This window comes from Salminus brasiliensis, chromosome 10 (assembly GCF_030463535.1).
Source record: "Salminus brasiliensis chromosome 10, fSalBra1.hap2, whole genome shotgun sequence".
NCBI classification, from domain to species: Eukaryota; Metazoa; Chordata; class Actinopteri; order Characiformes; family Bryconidae; genus Salminus; species Salminus brasiliensis.
Window position 1 is genome coordinate 22,619,877 of NC_132887.1, and position 21,096 is coordinate 22,640,972.

The following is a 21,096-nucleotide window of genomic DNA, read 5'->3' on the forward strand; positions in this document are numbered from 1 at the left end:
TTTTAAGTCTGTTAATGAAGTAGTTCTGGGCATTGATGGATGCGGTATTTGAGTCTGAGTGCAATGTGAATAGTAAAATAGCAGCCCTTTTCAGTGGCCCAAATGACTTTACATCAATGTCAAGAATGACTTACTGTTTTGAATGTATGAGGTTATGTTACAACAGTAACAGTAAAATACTTAAAGGACAAACTCTATAACCCCCACAACGTCCCCAAGAAGTATAGAAACAAAAATGTGTATGTGAGTGTGTGTGTGTGTGTGTGTGTGTGTGTGTGTGTATGTATGTATGTGGGTGTGTGATGGTTGCGTTAGTCCAAAGCAAAGGGTGTGCTCTGTGGCTTAGGGCAAGGAGTGTCCGGTCCACTGAACTCCCTCTAATCCCTTTCTACACAAACACACACACACACACACACACACAGATGCACAGCTGATACCCATTACCTTCTGAATCCCTGAGGCTCCTCTCTCTATCCTGAGGCAGAGGGGGTGTGCGGCTGTTTTGAGATGGGCTTTCCTCCATATGTTTAAACCATCATGATGGCCACTCCTAAACCTCCTCGGCACAGCCAAAGAAATGGAGGAGGCTTTGAAAACACACATCAAACGCATGTTCCAGCACAAAATGCTGATTTGCATCTTTTTCTCATGCAGATGTACGGAATTCTAAAATCTAGTTCGTTCGGTCTCCATGGGCAACACGAGAAAAGGAACAGCACTGGGGTTAGAGCGTACAAAAAGAACACCCTCACACTTACTCACTGGTTGACTCAGGCACTTGTTGAGGGAAGTAGAATATGTGGGTCACAGTCTGCAGTGCATACAGACTAATGAAAGAGCAGGAGGTTGATTTGGTGAAGCTTCAGTAACAGTATTATACCAGGGTTTGTTTTTACACAGTGGCCTTAAAGTTTGTCTTTGTCGGTAATGCATTTAGATTTGTCCTAATTTCACAGCACTATAAACAAGTTAGGTATATTTTTTGTTGCTTGTAAGAGAGCTTTCAGCATATAGTCTTGATTCTAGGCTTTTGGTTACTTTTGGAGTCTGCCTTTGCATTTGGTCAACATTAGGCCTAGAGCGGTGCCAATGACATCACCAATGACTTAAGCTAAGGGTGTTGTCAGGATGAAATTTAGGCAATGTCTGATGCAACTGACCCAGACATTTGCTTTTTCTCATTCGGCCAGCATGTCCGAATGGTAATGTCTGGAAAAGTTCTGGGTTACTGTGAATGTCCAAAAGGGGCTTATGACTTAGGCAACCTCAAACTCTCCATGCACCAGATCAGAAACACTCTTGTGGAGACAGGTGTGGATTTGTCTGTGTCTACTGTCCATTGAAGACTTTGTTAACAACAATAAAGAGGCAAACCTGCAAGATGCAAACTACTATTCAGGATGGCCTGGTTTAGGTTTGCTTAAAAGTTCATACAAAGTAAAAGAGCCTTCGGGTTTAAGTACAGGGCAGGTAATACCAAGATACTGTCTTTCAATGGGCAGCAGTCATTGAAACATTCACACCTACTGGTCTGTCGGACAGATGTCATGGGATTTTTCTTCATTATGCTGAGAATTCATCATCATTTTCTGTGGAAATGTTTCAGTCTTTATTGGCCTTCCAATCCCTTTAGGGTCACCAAGCTTACCAATTCCTGACAATCTTACATTCCCATTTTAATAACTTTTAGCTGATGCTCAAAACCAGGGTGATTTACATTTGAATCATGTGTTTTTCTGCCCAAGGATTCTTATTGGTGTCTTGTGGTGTACTTGCCTGGCTGGGGAATTAAGCTCTAGTCTGCCATTGGGAATAAGATGTTGTTACCCATTATGCTACACCAACCAACAACCAAGAACTGATTTTGATAAGCCTAAGGTTTGACTAATGATTTATTCAGATGTTTTTCAACCTTGTAATGGCTGAGATAATGTGACTATAGCGGCATGTTGACAAACAGCAGAAGTAGACTCCAGAGGTGACTAATGAAGCGACTGAACACACCTGAATAACCACAAACACCTGTGAAGGTCGAATATCTAGGCTATATGAAAACAAAGCATGCCTTAATGGTTCTAATAGGTCCACAGCAGTTCAAGGCGATCAAGGTGAACTCAATTTATCTATGAAGAGTAACGCGGGGGAGAGGGGAGGTGTTTACCTCTAAGTGCATGGTGTGAAAATTGTGTGAAAGACATTCACTCTTCGCATGTACTAAAAATATCAGCATGATTTAGTTTCCTTGATAACTGCACTCACTAAGGCTTATTCTGCTGTGTTTGTTTATGCCATGTGTGAAATGTCCAGATGATACAATTAGGAGAGCAGGAGAGTTTTGTTTTTCTCATTTTGTTTTTACATTTTTAGTTCGGAGCTCTTAAGACATGTTGAAATAAATTCTCAAACATGTTTGGTTGAACTTTATGCAACCAGGAATTTATTACAGTTCAGATGTGTCTCTTCAGGAATTCCGCTTGCAGCTGTAGCCATGCTAGCTAATTTGAGTGCTGTTTCATTACCTTTTTTGAGCTCCTGAGTGAAGGCTGGGATGCACAGAGTAATTTCTACTACTCTTGTAGCTTAAAGCTGCACCGCTTTGACTCTTGGCTATGACACTACACTACTAACTTTCGTCCGTTTTTACCGAAGGCAATCTCTGAATACACAGGACGCATTATAATGTTCTTATTCAGTTAAGATAATTCACAATAAATATAAGACTATATGTATAAGTTTCTCCTTGCATTTATCTGTATCTGCAAAAAAAAAAAAACTTTAACCCCTTAAAAAGCCTGTGGACTGCCAGCAGACCAAAAGTGTTATTACATACATCTATTACCAAAGAATAGCCCCACCAGTTTATACAGAAGTTCCTGTAGTTACTGAATAAGGGGTCAGCCACCAACTATTCTACATTTTACACAGGAATTGTTTAATAGGTAAATAAATTACCACTGAATATTAATGTAAAATACAGGCAGACATTTTACTGCCAGTAGTACCAGTCAGTAAGTGACTGCTGACACGACCATGTTTAAACAAAAAACACAAAGCAGCTATCCAATCCCTTTAGCATGAAAACTTGGGTAACACTTTATTGAGATGGTCCATTACAGCTGTCTCGTAGATGGTCACCTAAAATTCAACTGAATATCTGTTTGTAACGCAGGCTTGGTGGAAACTTTAGTGATCGGCGGGTAATCCATAGAAACAGGCAATGACACAGTCCAGGTCAAAACCAGCCGAGCAGTGAGATACATGGGATAAACAAGAGCATAGCCAAAGAGCTGAGCAGGGGTCAAAACCATAGACCAACTAGTTCAAACAACTAAGCAAGAGGGCGAGTCAAAAACGAGAAAATGATCATGGGACCTGTAGTCCAGTGCATCAAGTGAGATGGGAGGCAAACCCGGGAGTGGGACACTATTAAATCCAACTGCGTCCTTCTGGAATCTTACCTTACACCTAATCCTAACCCTAATTCTTAACCTTGAATCAACCGTAAACCTAACCCTAGCCTTCACATAAACCTTAAACCATAAATGGGTAATTCAAAATAACAGAGTTCAGTTCAGTTAGTAGACATTTAGTTGGATGTTAGGTGAGCATCTACGAGGCCCATTACAATGGACCATCCAAGTAAAGTGTTGCCCATAGATATTTCTATTCACAGGGCGGAATAAGAATAAGAGCTTAAGGCTTAGACTTAGTTAATTATGGACTGGTCATTATTATCAGTTAGGTTAATTCAGTAAGAAGTCAGTAAAGCTTGTAACATTAAACCAGTTGCCAGCAGTTTTAGCCCTCTAAAATCAGTATCTGTGCCAAAATGTTCACACTGATCGGGCACTAATGGAGAGAGAATACTTTTTATATACTTGCTTTATCTTTGCAGGTGTGTAACAATAAGAAGAACTGCCACTGTGAAGCTCACTGGGCGCCCCCGCTCTGTGAGAGGGCAGGGTTTGGTGGCAGCGTGGACAGTGGACCAATGAGATTGGCAGGTACAGTAACAGACAGCTGCTTTGACAGATCACCAGCTAAAGCACTTGGCAGCATATTAACCTGTGACTGAACGTTTACTTCACTTTTTAATGTACTTTCTAAAACTGCACTTTCTGCTTACACATGCAAATTCTGACTTTCTGCCATCACACACCCTGAATGTGTTGAAACCTGCAGAGGAGATGAAATTATTTAATGAATAATATCTTTACTGGATTTCATCCAGTGCTCTTTTGGACTGCCGTCCCTAAATGTGCCATACCCGGTTCTGCAAATAGTAAAATAAAACAAGAAGAAAAATACTTTTACCCTTTTTAAAGGAGAGTCATGCCCCAGACTAGAAAAGTATGGCAAGGAAGCACAGTAAGACATTTTGAACTATAAGAAAAGTCATTTGAAAACCAGACCACCACTGTGCTGACCTCTTTAAATCACCAGGCTGCATATAACATTCATTTGTACCTGCAAAAAAAAGAAAGGCTGCAATATTAAAAATAATATGTTTTTATGCTTGCACCTTTGTTGGTTGATGGCTGACTGTTTTTAACAATCACTGTGTAAGACTGGGTGTCATGCTCTGAATTTTGAATATGCGGGTAAGAGAAAAAGCTTGTGAACTTTGAAATGATCTGATTTTCTGGACAAATAAGTGCTGCTTTTCCATCAATGACCTTTTATTATTTTATTATTAAAAGTGATGGTCTGCCCAAATTTCCCAGCACTGGTGGAATCATGCGATGAGGGAGTCCGAGCTAGTGGGTCAAATTGGACATAACTTAATAACATAAATTTGCCATATAATCCAATTTAAAAAAAAATTAATTTCCTTTATACCCAAAGTGCTCTAAATGGACAAAAGTATTGGGACACCTGCTCATTCATTGTTTCTTTAAGGGTATTAGAAAAAGAGTTTATCCTGCTTTTGTTAAAATCTCTACTGTGCAGGGAAGGCTTTCTACTAGAGGATTTGATTGCATTCAGCGACAAAGAGCATTAGCGAGGTCAGAATGTTGGAAGATCACCACCCTACCTCATTCCCAACTAATCCCCAAAATACTGGATGGAGCATCATTCCAGAGAACACTGTTCCACTGCTCCACAGCTTCATGCTTTCAGAGTCTTTATACTTCTCTAGCCCACACCTGGCTTTAGGCATTGTTCCAATAGGTCATATACTATATTTTCTATATTTGGCTGTACTTCTCTACAGGGACTAGACAAGCTATTTGCATTTGCACATCTGTGTCAGCAGTAGGTTTAACTTGAAGTAGCTGAATGCATTCATTAGAAAGGGTCTTCACAAACACTCGGACATACAGTGCATGTTGAACCAGCCAAGATATGTTGGATGTTCAAAGTTTTCTTCTAATGCAACTAAGAAATGATCTTATTACCAAGAGGTTGGATAAGTAATACCATTAATACCATAAACAGTTTCATAAATAGCTTTAACAAAACCGTGTCATTAACATGTTATGGCAGATTTTATATATGCTGGCATTCATATTCAGAAAGAGGTGGTGGCTGGCTTCACATGTGTCAACTGCTGAGTAGACAACTGCTAGTTTTCACCCTCGTAATGTTGTGTGTGTGTGTGGGGGGGGGGGGGGGGCGTTCCTAGTGATAGGGGGAGTTAACTTAAACATTGGGTTATTGGCTTTCCAAATTGGGTAGAAAATGGGCTAAAATAATGTTTTTCTGTCATGAGAAATAGGCTAAGCAGAGAATGTTGCTAACTGCTTACAGCTTTTACTGCATTACGTTCATCACTCTTTGCACACAGGCTACCAGCTACTCTCTGTACTACTGAATGCTCTGAACCATAATGTCCATACAAAAACACAGAAATACAGATCACTTCAAATAGTTCACACTTGTTTTAGTGGATGGTGTGCAGATTAGCCAGCTGTGAGCAAATTACCATATCACTTTATAAATAGCAGTTACATGACACCCCAAATTACGGAAATTAAAACATGGCTGTATACACTGATCCATACACAGGGCTGGTAAATCAGCATTCAGTTCTCTAATGTCTTATCTAACACACCTGCTCCTCTCTTCCTGCACCTTTCCCCTGGTTTTACGCACAGGGGCTAACATGGGCAGCCTGCCGTTTTGAATGTCCATTCAAAAAGACTAGCAAATCCATGAACAAGTCCCTGCCAATTGACCAGGCCAGCCTTTGTCCCAATTTCTGACAATTTCTCCAATCACACAATGTGCTATTCATCTTCATTCATATTCCACCTGTTAGTGAGAGGGTATTCAAAGCAGCGAGGTGATTGTGAGCAATTGTGGATGGGCTTCGAATATGCTTTGACAGGCTGCTCTCTTTGTGTTTCCTCCCTCTGTGCCGTACCGTGTTGTGCTGTACCTTAGATGTGCGTGTATGTGTATTAATGTGCGTGTTGTCCTATGTGACGTCAGCTGACAGCCGGGCAATCGCCATGGGCCTGGTGGTCACTGTGCTGTGCCTACTGGCCGCTGGCCTGCTCGTGTGTCTGAAGAGGAAGACTCTGGTCCAGCTGCTCTTTGCCAACAAGAAGAGCACCATCCAGAAGCTCAGGTAAAGCTGAGAGCTGACTGTACTGCTGAGCAGTGTCCACAACTGTGCACTGGGAGTAAGAGTGGATGATATGAAGATATATATTTTCCTCAGGGCCATGTAATAAACTTAACATTATACTCATTTACCCACACACATATTCACTCACTCACACACTCATTCACTCACCTACTGACTGTACTCCCACATCCAACATACTTACTCATTCACTCACTCCCTTACATACTCATTCACTCACTCACTGACTGTACTCCCACATCCAACATACTTACTCATTCACTCACTCCCTTACATACTCATTCACTCACTCACTGACTGTACTCCCACATCCAACATACTTACTCATTCACTCACTCCCTTACATACTCATTCACTCACTCACTGACTGTACTCCCACATCCAACATACTTACTCATTCACTCACTCCCTTACATATTCATTCACTCACTCACTGACTGTACTCCCACATCCAACATACTTACTCATTCACTCACTCACTCACTTACATACTCATTCACTCACTCACTCACTCACTTACATACTCATTCACTCACTCACTCCCTTACATACTCATTCACTCACTCACTGACTGTACTCCCACATCCAACATACTTACTCATTCACTCACTCCCTTACATACTCATTCACTCACTCACTGACTGAACTCCCACATCCAACATACTTACTCATTCACTCACTCACGCCCTTACATACTCATTCACTCACTCACTCACTCACTTACATACTCATTCACTCACTCACTGACTGAACTCCCACATCCAACATACTTACTCATTCACTCACTCACTACCTTACATACTCATTCACTCACTCACTCACTCACTCCCTTACATACTCATTCACTCACTCACTGACTGTACTCCCACATCCAACATACTTACTCATTCACTCACTCACGCCCTTACATACTCATTCACTCACTCACTCACTCACTTACATACTCATTCACTCACTCACTGACTGAACTCCCACATCCAACATACTTACTCATTCACTCACTCACTACCTTACATACTCATTCACTCACTCACTCACTCACTCACTTACATACTCATTCACTCACTCACTGACTGAACTCCCACATCCAACATACTTACTCATTCACTCACTCACTCCCTTACATACTCATTCACTCACTCACTGACTGAACTCCCACATCCAACATACTTACTCATTCACTCACTCGCTCCCTTACACACTCATTCACTCACTCACTCACTCACTCACTCACTCACTTACATATTCATTTGCTCACTTGCTCCCTTACATACTCATTCACTCACTCAGTCACTCACTTACATACTCATTCACTCACTCACTCCCTTACATACTCATTCACTCACTCACTGACTGTACTCTCACATCCAACATACTTACTCATTCACTCACTCACGCCCTTACATACTCATTCACTCACTCACTCACTCACTTACATACTCATTCACTCACTCACTGACTGAACTCCCACATCCAACATACTTACTCATTCACTCACTCATTCCCTTACATACTCATTCACTCACTCACTCACTCCCTTACATACTCATTCACTCACTCACTGACTGAACTCCCACATCCAACATACTTACTCATTCACTCACTCGCTCCCTTACACACTCATTCACTCACTCACTCACTCACTCACTCACTCACTTACATATTCATTTGCTCACTTGCTCCCTTACATACTCATTCACTCACTCCCTTACATACTCATTCACTCACTCACTAACTCACAAACATACTTATTCCCTCACTCACCCGACTGTCTTCCCATATCCCACACACTCCCACACATTCTCACTCATTCATTCACTCACTCACTGACTCGCATACTCTCGCACATACTCACTCACATGCTCATTCACTCACATAATCTTTCACATGTCCACTCACATAATCCCTCACATACTCATTTACTCTTACTAAATCACATACACACACATTCTCACACATTTATTCACTTTCTCATTCACTGACTCTCACTCTCCCACATACACTCACTCATTCACATAATTGCGCACATACTCACTCACGCACATGATCCTTCACTTACATAATTATTATACATTCACCTACCCACTCAAATACTCAGTGACATACTGACTCACATACTTTCTCACATATTCATTCATTCACTCACTCACTCACTCATGTATCTACTTAATCACTCACTCACTTACTCACTCTCCATATCACTCACCTACCCACTCACTCACATGTTCACTCTCTCATCATTTATTCACTTACTCACTCATTCACTTGCACCCGTTTACATCAGGCAGAAGATTTGTTTACTTTGTCTTTCATGTGGTTCATGCAGTTGTTCAGTAGCTTCTAGAAGACATACAGTATATGACCCCTGTCTCAACAGTCACGGATGTTATAATTACTGTGTCTCTTCCTCTTGTGTAGATCCGTGGGATGGAGTAGAGCCCCCAGTCCTCCTCAGACGCAGCCAGTGTACAGAGGCTCTCCCCTGCACAAATCACCCTCCAGAGCTACTAACTGTAGGTTAGACAAGGTACGTGTGGACACTTAATGGACACAGGCACACACACACGCACACTTGCACACACATACACAGACACACAATAAAGCCAATCAGGCTGGATCTCAACAACACCATACAGGCGCTGTAATTCAATAGAAATCCATTGTTCTCAGGCTCAGCGAGTGCCGGATGGTATGAACTCTCTCTGAGAAATTACTGTGCCCATCCAAACTAATTCAGCACAGGCGTATTGTCAAAAACAAGATGCTGCCAAGGCGTATAATTGATTTATTTTCCGGGTCTATCCCTGAAGGAATTTAAACGAAGTCTGTATCGTCGGCAAAAGGCAGACTTTTAATGGAGAAGCACCTCTATTTCACTTCAGCAGGAATCACATACAGGCTTCATAATACAGCTCAAATAGTTTCTGTTGATAATGAAAGACACTGCCTTGTATAGGACGTTTGCATTGTGTGAGTGGATATATGAGGACGATTGATACAAAGACCTGTTTGAAATGATACGCTTTGAGGGAGACTGGTGGAGTAATACATGTGGTATTATAATATTATTGTTGTATATGGACAAAGCTGTGCTGTGCTACAGTACTAGTGGCTATTGTATGTGAATGTGTGTGTGTGTGTGTGTGTGTGTGTGTGTGCGCGTGCATTTGTTTTCAGGACCAAAACGTCCAGGCTTTGTAGGACACACTGCTCAGTCAACATTCGGGAGTGAAGGGTATTAATAGATAAAAGTACTGTAGTTTATATAGAAGTATAGTAGTTTGCCCCTCCCATTTACTGCAGCAACAGCCTCGATCCTCTTATGAAGGCTTTACACTACATTGCTGTGTGGATTTGATTGCATCGCCACTCTACCTCATGCCAAAGGTATTGAATGGAGATTCCTCACTCCAGAGAACACAGTTCCATCACGTCATAGGCCAGTAAAGAGGGGCCTTATACCCCTCTAGGACATCATATTCTTTTGGAAATGAAAGCCTCCATAAAGTAGCTACACTTATTGATTAGAAAGAGTGCCTGGAATCTGTTGGACATGTATGTATGTATGTATGTTTGTATGTATGTATGTGTGGACGTGTATGTGTATGCATGAGGGAGAGGAAGAGAGATCAGATGCTCATCAGCACTCCAGGCATTTGGAAGAGCCTGTTCTGACTGTGGAAGAGGCAGCATGCAGAAAGCAGAGTTCAGCACAAGAGGGGTCATGCCTCTCTTGGGTCACAGAAAAGCAGTGAAGCTTTCTGGAGCACAATGACCTCGGCTCATGCTCTTTATCCTGCAGCCTCGCAGGCCCTGTCAGTCACAGCAGATGGAGAGAGTGAAGCACCCATGACCAAACACAAGGAGCTCATAAAATATATACAATTCATCACACACAACCATTCATTTTTCTTTAACATTCTTTAAAATGCACATACAAATGTAGAAATCTGGTATTGTCTGAACTAGAAGTTTTATCACACAGGGATTATCTATGTCAGAGCAGAGCGAGCCATTTCTGGTTTTGAGCAAATGTGTGCTTTTGTCATATTACCTTGTTATTAACACTGAAAATTACATTTAGATGGACAGCTTTTTCCATGCTGTTGTAAATTTATGGTGATGCTAAGAGGAAATGGCATCACAGTAACACATTTGCTCATTCAAACATGAGCATCACTGGCATGCTTTACTATCATGTCACACTGTTTTTGCCGTTAGTACTCACACAATAAAATACCATCTGAATCTGAGTCTGGCATTAAGAAGCCCATGTGGAATTTGAATTAATTATCTTATCTTTAATGTTTTCGAAAGATAAAAGATTAATGTCACAGGCAAGTTTTGTCATGACTTAACAGAATTCAGGGTAGAGACTACCTGTATCTCCTATCTAAAAGTTGAGCTGATTTTCAGAAAAACAAAGAAAAATAATGTCAAAATAATGAAAAAAGGAAGAGGGCTTAAAGCAAATATTTCAGCGCACTGCATTGCCAGTACTTTAACTCTCCCTTTGCCAAGTTTCACAGCTTGTATCACACGCTTTTTGTAGCCAGATAAGAGTCAACGGCCATGGCATACGTTTATGTTTGTGACTTTATCTTCTGCCAGCTGCTTATAGAATTTGCTAGTATCTTATTGTATCAAAGTTTTCCAGAACTCAATTTGACCTATTTTGTTCCTGTTAACTGACATTCCCTAGTTACATTTGGAACTGAGGAATCTGTACCTGAAAACATCTTGCTATCTTAGAGCCATCTCCTTCTTTGTAAGCATCTTTTTTTTACAATGCATCCCGCTATGGCTGCTGATTTTTGGTCTGAGGAGTCAGAGTATTTATAAAGTTTTGAAATTTGCATCACCTGGCCTTTCCTAAATGATTGTGAACACACCATAGTCTTAATAAGATTATTTAAGTTAAGGTTTGAGATCTTGGTATAGGTAAGAGATCAGGTCTTCTTCTGCTTCCTTAATGATCTTTGAGCATTCTCTCTCTCTCTCCCTCTCTCTCTCTCTCTCTCCCTCTCTCTCTCTCTCTCTCTCTCTCTCTCTCTCTTTCTCTGTCTCTGTCTCTCTCTCCCTTTAGCCGTCTCACCTCTGTGCTGAGCCTCTTCTTCCACCTCCAAACTTCCACTCTCACAGTTTGCGACGGTTACCCCAGTGCCCTGCTCAGTGTCAGCCCCTTCACATCAGCCACCCTATGCCTATCACACTGGGTGTGGGTGTGGCCACCGGCCTGCAGACCCTGCCGCCTGTGCCACCCCACAGGCCTCTGCCGACTCGCACTCAGTCTCCGGTCAAAGCGGCGCCTTTCCTCACGCTCCCTCGCCAGCTGCCCTACAGGGTCAATCAGGTAGGTTGTTTTTGTCTGCTGCGCACAAAGCAAGTGTTTGTATGAACCTTTCTCGAGCAGAACGACCTCAAGAATAAGCACTTGCACAATGTCAAACATCTACATTATCCAGCACATATAATACACTATAGTGCCAATGACACAGCTGTGTACATATAAAACCATAATAACAGTCGGAGTCAAGGGTGACTGTGGTACGGCAGTGCATATGAGGAGGTCTCTAATTGACATGCTGTGTTAAAAGCTATACAAGGCTTTTTACAGGCCATGCATGTACAAGCAGATGCTAGACTACTCCAGAGAAGAGAACAAAGATGTTAACTAAAGGGGGCCACACTTTGCTCTGGGGCTATACAGCATATGGTGTATTAATCATTTTTGTGATATTGCCCAATACTAATATCACAAAAGGCAATATGCAAATAAGTCCTTCAATCAATCTAAGCATCTTGACTTATCATCGTTACTGATCATTTTTTTTTTAGGCATTTAATGCATCAAGGTAATCATATAACGATGTAGGTAATAATAATAATTGTATAACTTCAGTGACAGTAATGCAGACTTGCCCTATTTTAATTATCAATTTGCTGTTTTTGTGATCATAATTTATGCCTCTTTTAATTCAGATAATATAAATAAAATAGGCTGTGTCACAATGTGCTTCTGTGTGATAAAACATGGCAAAATAGTGATCAATGAGTCAGACTGTTATGTGAAACATAATTATTTTATAGATTTTCTTATAAGTAAACTATTTCTAGAGCAGATTTAATAGACTACAGGAGGCAGTCAACATGCTGTACAATTAAAAAAATAAATAAATAAACAGACATAAAAACAGGAAACAGTGGACAAAACAAATGAAGTAATACATTTATTTTAATTTAATATAATATATAATAATATGAACTGGACATAAAGATAAAATAAGAATCAAGATGGGTTTGACCTAAAAACATCAACTGTGGATGACATCCTTAAAGTTATAAAAGTATAAAGTTTGATTGTTCATTGTTTGATTGTGCAGAGTTTGAAATGATCCCAAAACAACTAACAACAAAGGAGCCAGCAGTGCTGAAACCAGTGTTAAATAGTGCATGGCATGGCAATTAGTGCATGGCAAAAAGTCTAGAAATAAAACACAATAAAAATAATAATGCAAAGATTGCCTTCAAACAAACATGTTACACATGGGGCTTTGCTGTGAGTAGTAATTGTACAGTTGTTGCAGTGAAACAATCCTGAGTAACACTGTATTTAAACCCTGCTACTAACATTAAAATAACCAACTGCCAACTTTTACAATGTTCTTGGAGTAAGATTTACATTAGTCCTAAACATGGTTCTGTTTAGCAAGCTCTGCTGAAAAGCTTTTATATTTTAAAGTATATATTTTATAGATTTAATGTAGTGCAATTTTATCATATTAAATGTTACATCTTTTATAATAATATATTATCATTAATATTAAATATTACTGATTAATGTAGCATTAATGTGCTGTGTAATGGCACTTGTGGCTAGCGACAAAAAATATATAACTGGACAAGGACCTCGTGTATTTTGTTTAATTTGTTAATTTTAAAGTAATACTGTAATAATACTGTAATATGTACTGTAAACAAACAAACAAACAAAAATACTTATCACCCCAAACCCACTACCTCCCACTATAAATGACATTTTACGATTGCTTTATTAAGTTATCTGGTTATACATCATGTTATTTTTTTCTTAGTTCTCATCTGTGTTGAGAGGGTTTTCTCTACTATCTGACACACTGCACACATAGGTGTTAAAGCTAATTGTGTATAATTGTGTCTCACAGCCAGTGCATAAAAGATGGCAGCCCTGATAAACATGTCATTAATTATCAAGTTGAGTTAGGCTTGTCGTGAGAGATTATGTCCAGTAATAGAACTGTGTTGTGCAATCATTAACGGCCACTGTACTGTAATGTTCAATGTCATGACTTTAAGTTTGCTTGTGACATAAACTGTCATAGCATCCATCATGATGGTTACCAGTAATGACACTGCTAAATTAATTGACATAATCTATCATGACAGCGTATGAAAGCTGCCATAACATGTTAATATGTTAATGACATGGTTATGTCAATGTTACATAGCAAGGTTAGAGTAAAGTATTACTCAATCCCGATATCTGGGGTTGCTGTCGCCCCCTCAGCACCCCTACTTTCTGCATCTCAGAGTACTATTGCAATATGTAGCAATATATATAAAGTGCCTTGTACAGAAAATATATTCTAAATATTTATAAGTGTTCCACAATTTGATGTTAAGAACAACAGCTCAAATCTGTGGTTTCCTAGTAAAATAATCGTTTGCAACTTCATGGTCGTGAGAGCCTCTGTGAGAAGAAACGAGGCTGAAATATTACTATGGCTTGTATATCTATAGCGTTTCTAAAGTTATAGCCGTGATCTCTCATTTAAGACGAGCCGCATCAGGGTTTTGAAGTACTCTTACCCACTGGCTGTGCTGCCTTGCTCCTCTCTCCTGGATAGACCCCTCACTGATTCCTTGAGCATGGTTCTTATTAAGGCTTAAATCAGCATGAGCAGTTCAGAGAGGGAGACCGGGGCAGAAAGGGCTAAAGAGGCATGTGTGTGGAGCAAGGAACGGCACAGTGTCCAAAGGGCATTCACTCAAGCTCAAACGAACCAGCTGAGGCAGTAACCAGTGCCCACCCCATGGAGCCTCAGTATTTTTAAGCAAAATCAAACAAACAGTATGGGGTGAATGCCGACAGCCAGGCTGAGCAAAAAAATACATTAAAGGTTTAATATAATTTTGGCATCTGCTGAACGCTGCAGGCACATTGTTTTCTAGTCGTATCAGTTAGAGGTACCCAGCAGGTTTTTAGCCACAGCGATGATTTCTGAGCTTGCAGGAGTATTGATATAGAGATGCTGCCTAGTCTGTAACTGTGTTAACACTGAATATCCAGGTTTGGCTAAAAGGACTGTTTTTATTCACAGACATGTTTTCAGAGATGTATCCGCTTCATATATCTTATCTAGTTCATGTACTCAGTTGGCTTAACAGTGGATGTAACAGCAAGAGATCCTGTATTTCTTCTGGTAGAGTCTAACCACACCAAATATTAAAGGGAAACCCCAGTGCTTTGGAGATCAGCAGTACAGCAGTTATCACCGTCGTACAGTTAATTACATCTGACAAACTTTTTCATCTACTTAGAAAAGAACACAACTCCCTTTGGCTCAGAACATATCTCAGCCAGATTTCACAAGAAAATGTACATTTGTTTTAATGGAGTTGCAGCAGGGAGTGGTTCAATGCTTCAGACTTCCAGAACAAATCAATTTCAGCAAAATCAAGCACCACTTAGTGACCAATAACCGGTTGGTGTGGCCACTACCTGCTAGTGAGCGACCTCACCACGTGGGAGACTGGGGTTCGATTCCCAGTCTGGGTGACTATGCTGCGCTACACCAATAAGAGTCCTTGGGCAAGACTCCTAACACTACATTGGCCCTCCTCTGTAATATGAGTAACCCTGTAAGTCGCTCTGGATAAGAGCGTCAGCTAAATGCCATAAATGTAAATGTAAATGCAATAAAGGCACGGTTTATCGTATAGTAGCACTGAAGATCCAAAATGGAGAAAGCACACTTTTTAGCAGAGGTAACTTTTTGGTGGCCACATAAAACAGCACTTATTAGATTAACCAAAGTCCAAGGAGCTCAGTGTGGATCTAAAAAGAATGAGCAGATTTACACACATCAGGAATGTCAAGCCATTTCAAAACTACTGCAGATTCCACGCTTATCAGTACAACAAAAGTGTAGCCAATTTGCCCGGGTCTGGATAAAAACCTGTCACCTTTGGCTGAGAGGACATTGGTTACGGTGGCCAGGAACAACCCAAGAACCAACCACTGTTGGAAAACCTGTGTTACTGTCTACGGTCAACTGAGTTTTACATTACCATGGGTCGAGAGGCTGCTGTCCAAAAACGACAGCTCCATATTTAACACCTTCAAGCTCAAAGTTTTCAGCTGACCACATACTGTGCCCACTGTTAAGCATGGTTTGGCAGCATATGGAACTACCTAACTAAGGAGGACTGCCTCATAATTGTACAGCGTAACCTCAAATCATCAGCTAGATGGTTGAAACTTGGACACAACTGCGTGTTTGAAAAGCGCAGTGACCACAAACACATTTCAAAGATGGCTATGGAATGGATAGGGGAGGCTAACACTAAGCTTTTTAATGGCTTTTCCAAAGTCCTGACCTCAGAAATGTGCCTATAATTGAACTCTCAGCCTAGAAGTGTGGTCAAATATCCAATTGAAAGTCTGCCTTTGCCCTAATGACTACCAAACGTGTCTGGTAATGGAACAACTAGTTTTAACCTAATATCAGATGTGCTCCTGCCTGCAAGTAAACACAACACAACACAACACACACACACACAATGTAGAAACTGAAAATACACATGGACAGAAGGCCGAACAAACAAGACGGACAGACCTCAACAGAAACAAACAGGAAACAACAATGACCTGCCATGTAAACACACACAAGACCAGACAATAAACACTGAAACAAAGGGACTGTTTATACACAGAGACTGACAAGGTACACCTGGGGAAGAAAACAAGAGGGGAGGGCTCACGATTATGGCGGGGCTAGGCAGGAGCAGGAGACAATGGAGGAGACAAGAACACAAACAAAACAGAGCCATGTGCTGAAAAGCACATGGGGGAAACCCAGACAAACTGACCTGGGGAAAAACAAGAGTATGTATAACTCCCACTCAAATCCCACCCAAAACATCAGACTTGTGCAGCATTTGTTTTCTATTAAAGATGTATGCCGTCACTCATTCTGCCCCAGAAAAACAACAGGGTAAAGAAATCACTGAAAGCCCAATAATGCAGTGAACCTTCATGTCCATGATGAGTGTATGCAAACTTCTGACCATTCCTCAGTTCTTTTAAATATGACAGCAGTACACAAACAGTGATGTGTTCAACATTTGCATTTGCCCTAACAGCCTGAATATCAATACATCAGTATCTAATGCCCATATGTCTAAACATTGGACAAACACATGTCACTCCTCTAGGTCTCTCCTCCGTCAGCATCTGATCAATGAACGTTTGATTTTATGCAGCTGACAATAACATAAACCTAAAGGGACGGAGATTAAGCCCCTCAGTCTTTTAACCATATAATTTTCTTCTAGTCAGAATGACTTCAAAGAACTTCAGGGTTTTTTTATGTAAATCTAGTCTCACTCGGACTTGGACATGTCTGCTCCAAAGTCATGGTCTAGGCATGAACTCAGTAGCCACTTTATTGTGTATCCTACAACGACAATGTGAGGCTATTGGTAAATGCAGTTTAATGGGAATTCAGTGCTTTTAGAACCTCATAGCTTCTTCCATGGTGTTCCAACCTTGGGAGTTGCTAGTTGGACAATACTTTATTCAGTAGATATTAGTAGTATTTGTAATACCAGAGATTTTCCAGTAAAACCTCATTTAAAAGATATATATTTTTTAGAATCATAATCATTGTAATAATCTTTTCCTAATGGCCGACAGCACCAATTGCAGTTATTTGAAACAACAGCCGAAAGCATCTCGTAAACAAGCAAAAGTACTTTAAAATGAGCTGAATACATTTCAGCATTACTTACTTATAACATCAGAAACAGCTGGTGGGCCAACAACAGCATAGTTTCACTCCCCATGTTATTAATACACTTCTTTTTACTGTTTTTACCGAATTAAATAATTAATTGAAAAATAAATAGTTCATAAAATACTGACATGAAGATGCCTCACTCCCATGGTGGTTCATAACATACTTTTGAGGCTGACTGCTAAATTAATATTAATATTATCCTGATGACACTAATTACAGTAATAGATGTGAGTGTTTCTCCTTTGAAACTGACTAAACTGAGTACACATTAGATAAGGCCTAGAGTTTTTCCAAGGTTGCAGTTGATCATGATCAGTTTAGGCTGTTGAGTTGTCGTGTTGTTGTTACTGATAAATTATTGTCCGATCCCTGTCAGATTCCTTTAGCCTTTATTGATCTGATTCACCTGATCCTCTAATAATACTAATATTTTTATAGTATTAATATTCTCTGAACTCACCAGTACTTACTGAACAGCAGTAAAGTTAGTGCGCAGAGTCAGGGATATGGTGTGTATGTACAGTTGGCTGTTAGCTTGATTACACCTTACATGTGTGTCATGCCCAGACTGCATCATGTGTTCTGACTGGATTCTATTCACGCTTTTCACTGAAACACATCTACAGTGTAATCAGGTGAGATATGCTAAATGTTGTCTCTGCTTAACCTCCAGAATACTACTGTACACATGGTTTCTCATGGTGTAGTAAAAGCTTCAAGACTTGACTACTGCAACTCTCTTCTGGCTGGTCTCCCTCTGCGCACCATCAGGCCCATGCAACTTATCCAAAATGCAGCGACACGGGTCAATGTTCATATAACAACCTGTATTTCCATAACTAGCAAAGTCTGGTGTAACACCATAGTCTTCCATCACGTTTTAGTGTTCTGGTGTAACACCAAGTCACCGTCATGTCTTACGTGGCGTCATGCCTTGACTTCTTTTACTAGGGAATTCGGCTAGTGGCCAGTTTTATGTAAATATTGGGAGTAAATAAAATAAGTGCAGATTATAGAAATAGTGTAGGAATATTGAATTTCAGCTCTGTTTTGGTTATGCCAGAAAGGATACCAGTTTGTGTATTCATATCAGGTCCATGTACTGATCTCTCATCATTCAGCTGTACCAGTGTCGTCACAAAGCAGCTTTACAGAGATCCAGGGCTGAGCTTCTTTTTTGGCGACAGTGGGCAAGAAAAAATTCCCTCTGAGTGAGAAAAAGAAAACTTGAGAAGAACCAAGATGAATCGAGAAATTACGAGTTTTGACAACACAAAAGAGAAGCCAGTGGGCAGATGGTGAAGCATAAGAGTGTTTCAAAGGGGTTTCTGTTATATACAAAGTAGATGGAAATGCATTGCAATTATCATCCATGGTAACTGACCATATGCTGCAGATGCAGCAGTTATTAGGTTGAAAAATGATGCTGGACTCTTCCCTTAAGTGCCTTATGAATCACTGGTACGTTCTGAATAATATAACAAGTAGTAATATAACAAGTAACTTTATCAACATCGTGCCATGTGCGCTACTGGGCCAGTGAGGGTTTCATGATTTCACGGTCTCATGGTGATGATCTCATAGTTAGCATGAGTAAGTGCAGGACCACTTACCTATGAAATGACGGGGGGCACTTTGGTCGACTCGGTGCCCTTGAGTGCCTGTGCAGCTTGACTGAGTCAACAGTTACTGCAAGAGTCCTGAAACGGGTTCACATCTTCAGGCGCTGCAGCAAATTGGCCTCACAGCTCAACACACTGTTATGCACGCATGACTAAAAGCTCCCATAATGCAGTGACGGCATCACATTCTCTGGGGAAGAGGCTTGCTCAAGAAGTGCTAGCTCGAATCACTTGCACACAGCGCCTGGCACTGGAGATGCCGGGGGGGACAGAGACTCTGTGGGATCAGCACAAGACCTACTTTCCAGCGTGGGGCACAGCCATTTCACAATCAGGCTCAACTTGTCAGTAATGTTTGGTGTAAGTGTTTTAGAAACGGTCAGCTACCCGCTGCTAGCACTGAAGGTTTGTTCATCTCTCTCGTTCTTCCTGCAAGTCGCCTGGGACCTCCTGTGAAACAAGTAGCAGATGTATGTCATTACCTCACCCCTGGAATAAATTACCAACATATGACAACTTTTTCATTTTGCACATGCCCTCAGAGCTGCTGGGAGGGGGGCAACAACAGCTGTGGCGGCACCAGCTTAAAGAGAGAGCACAAGGCAAGCAGTAGCAACAGACAGCGGCTGGATCTTGTAACTGACAGCCACATAGCACCATCTAGTGGAAATATGCCTTGTTTACTTTTGAGTGCTTTTCAACGTGGAACTCAGAACATGTAGAATTTTTTATATGTGGGGCCTGGCATCATCCGCCTCACCCAGTTATCATTTTACACCCGTCTTTATTCTTTAGTTTTGTTCTTTTGGCTTTTAGTTGTATTGTGATATAAATACACTTAATTGGGCTATACGTTTCTGTAAAAGCCAGTGTACACCCAGTCCACTAACCTGATGGACACAAACAGCATCTGGCTGGTGTGTCTTTTTCAGTTCAGGATAGACAGGGAGAACAGCTCCAATCACTTTGGGTAATGTAACTGTAACGTTGAAATCAACAAAAATAACAATTTCCACACATAAAGAGTGAGATATGGATTGATCTGACGACAACAGTGATGTTCAAGGTCATTATGACTGAAATATATGATAATTAGACTTTAGAACTGTAATGTTAATGTAGCTGATTGGTGTAGCTAATTCCTCTTAGCTCTCTTCCTCTTCCGTTTATATTTACAGCGACTAACAAAAGTGCTTCACTGTTTACTTAGAAAATACTGTAGCTAGTTTGTATAGACTATGATCCAAACAATACCTCTAAGATACTACTAAACACAGGAGTCAGTATGGAGACCACAATACTCAACACTGCACTTCACTTCTATTAAGTATTCTCAGAAGAGGAGGGTCTTCAGTCTGTGTTTGAAGACAGCGAGCGACTCTGCTGTTCGGACACGCAGGGGAAGTTCCTTCTAATACTTCAGTGCCAGGACAGAAAAAAGCCTGGATGCTTGTCTTCCATGGATCTCAAAGAATGGCGGGTCAAGCCGAGCCGTACTTGAAACTTAAAGGGTCTTCGATCTGCTTCTCTCTAGAACAGTCAAGGCTACTAGTTATTTTACCTCTACATTATGCTTTTGTTGTGCACAGGATCCTGAGAAGCCCAGTCCTCCCCAGAAGCCACTGCCAGCAGACCCTCCGGTTAGAGGTTCCCGACTGGGTCGCAGTACATCGGCAGTTGGAGTGCACCCACAAGGTCCTGGGCCCTTACCTATTCCAATCCCAACTGTACCACTACCCCCTCCTGCTATACCACAACCAGCCAGGTCAGTGCAGTGGTGCCAAGCATAATCCACTAGGAAAGAGCTGTGAGATCTATGAGA

General features: G+C 40.9%; 1 protein-coding gene across 2 annotated transcripts in view; it reads left to right on the plus strand.

Moving 5' to 3' along the window:
* Nucleotides 1–21,096, plus strand: part of adam12b (ADAM metallopeptidase domain 12b) — a 90,040-nt gene that overhangs the window by 65,662 nt on the left and 3,282 nt on the right. Inside the window, exons 15-19 of one of the 2 annotated variants that reach the window (XM_072689720.1) lie at nucleotides 3,896–4,004; nucleotides 6,388–6,574; nucleotides 9,011–9,119; nucleotides 11,679–11,945; nucleotides 20,864–21,039. In XM_072689720.1, the coding sequence (XP_072545821.1) occupies nucleotides 3,896–4,004; nucleotides 6,388–6,574; nucleotides 9,011–9,119; nucleotides 11,679–11,945; nucleotides 20,864–21,039 (848 nt within the window). The remainder of the gene's footprint in view (nucleotides 1–3,895; nucleotides 4,005–6,387; nucleotides 6,575–9,010; nucleotides 9,120–11,678; nucleotides 11,946–20,863; nucleotides 21,040–21,096) is intronic. The other variant, XM_072689722.1, reaches the window with a different exon arrangement.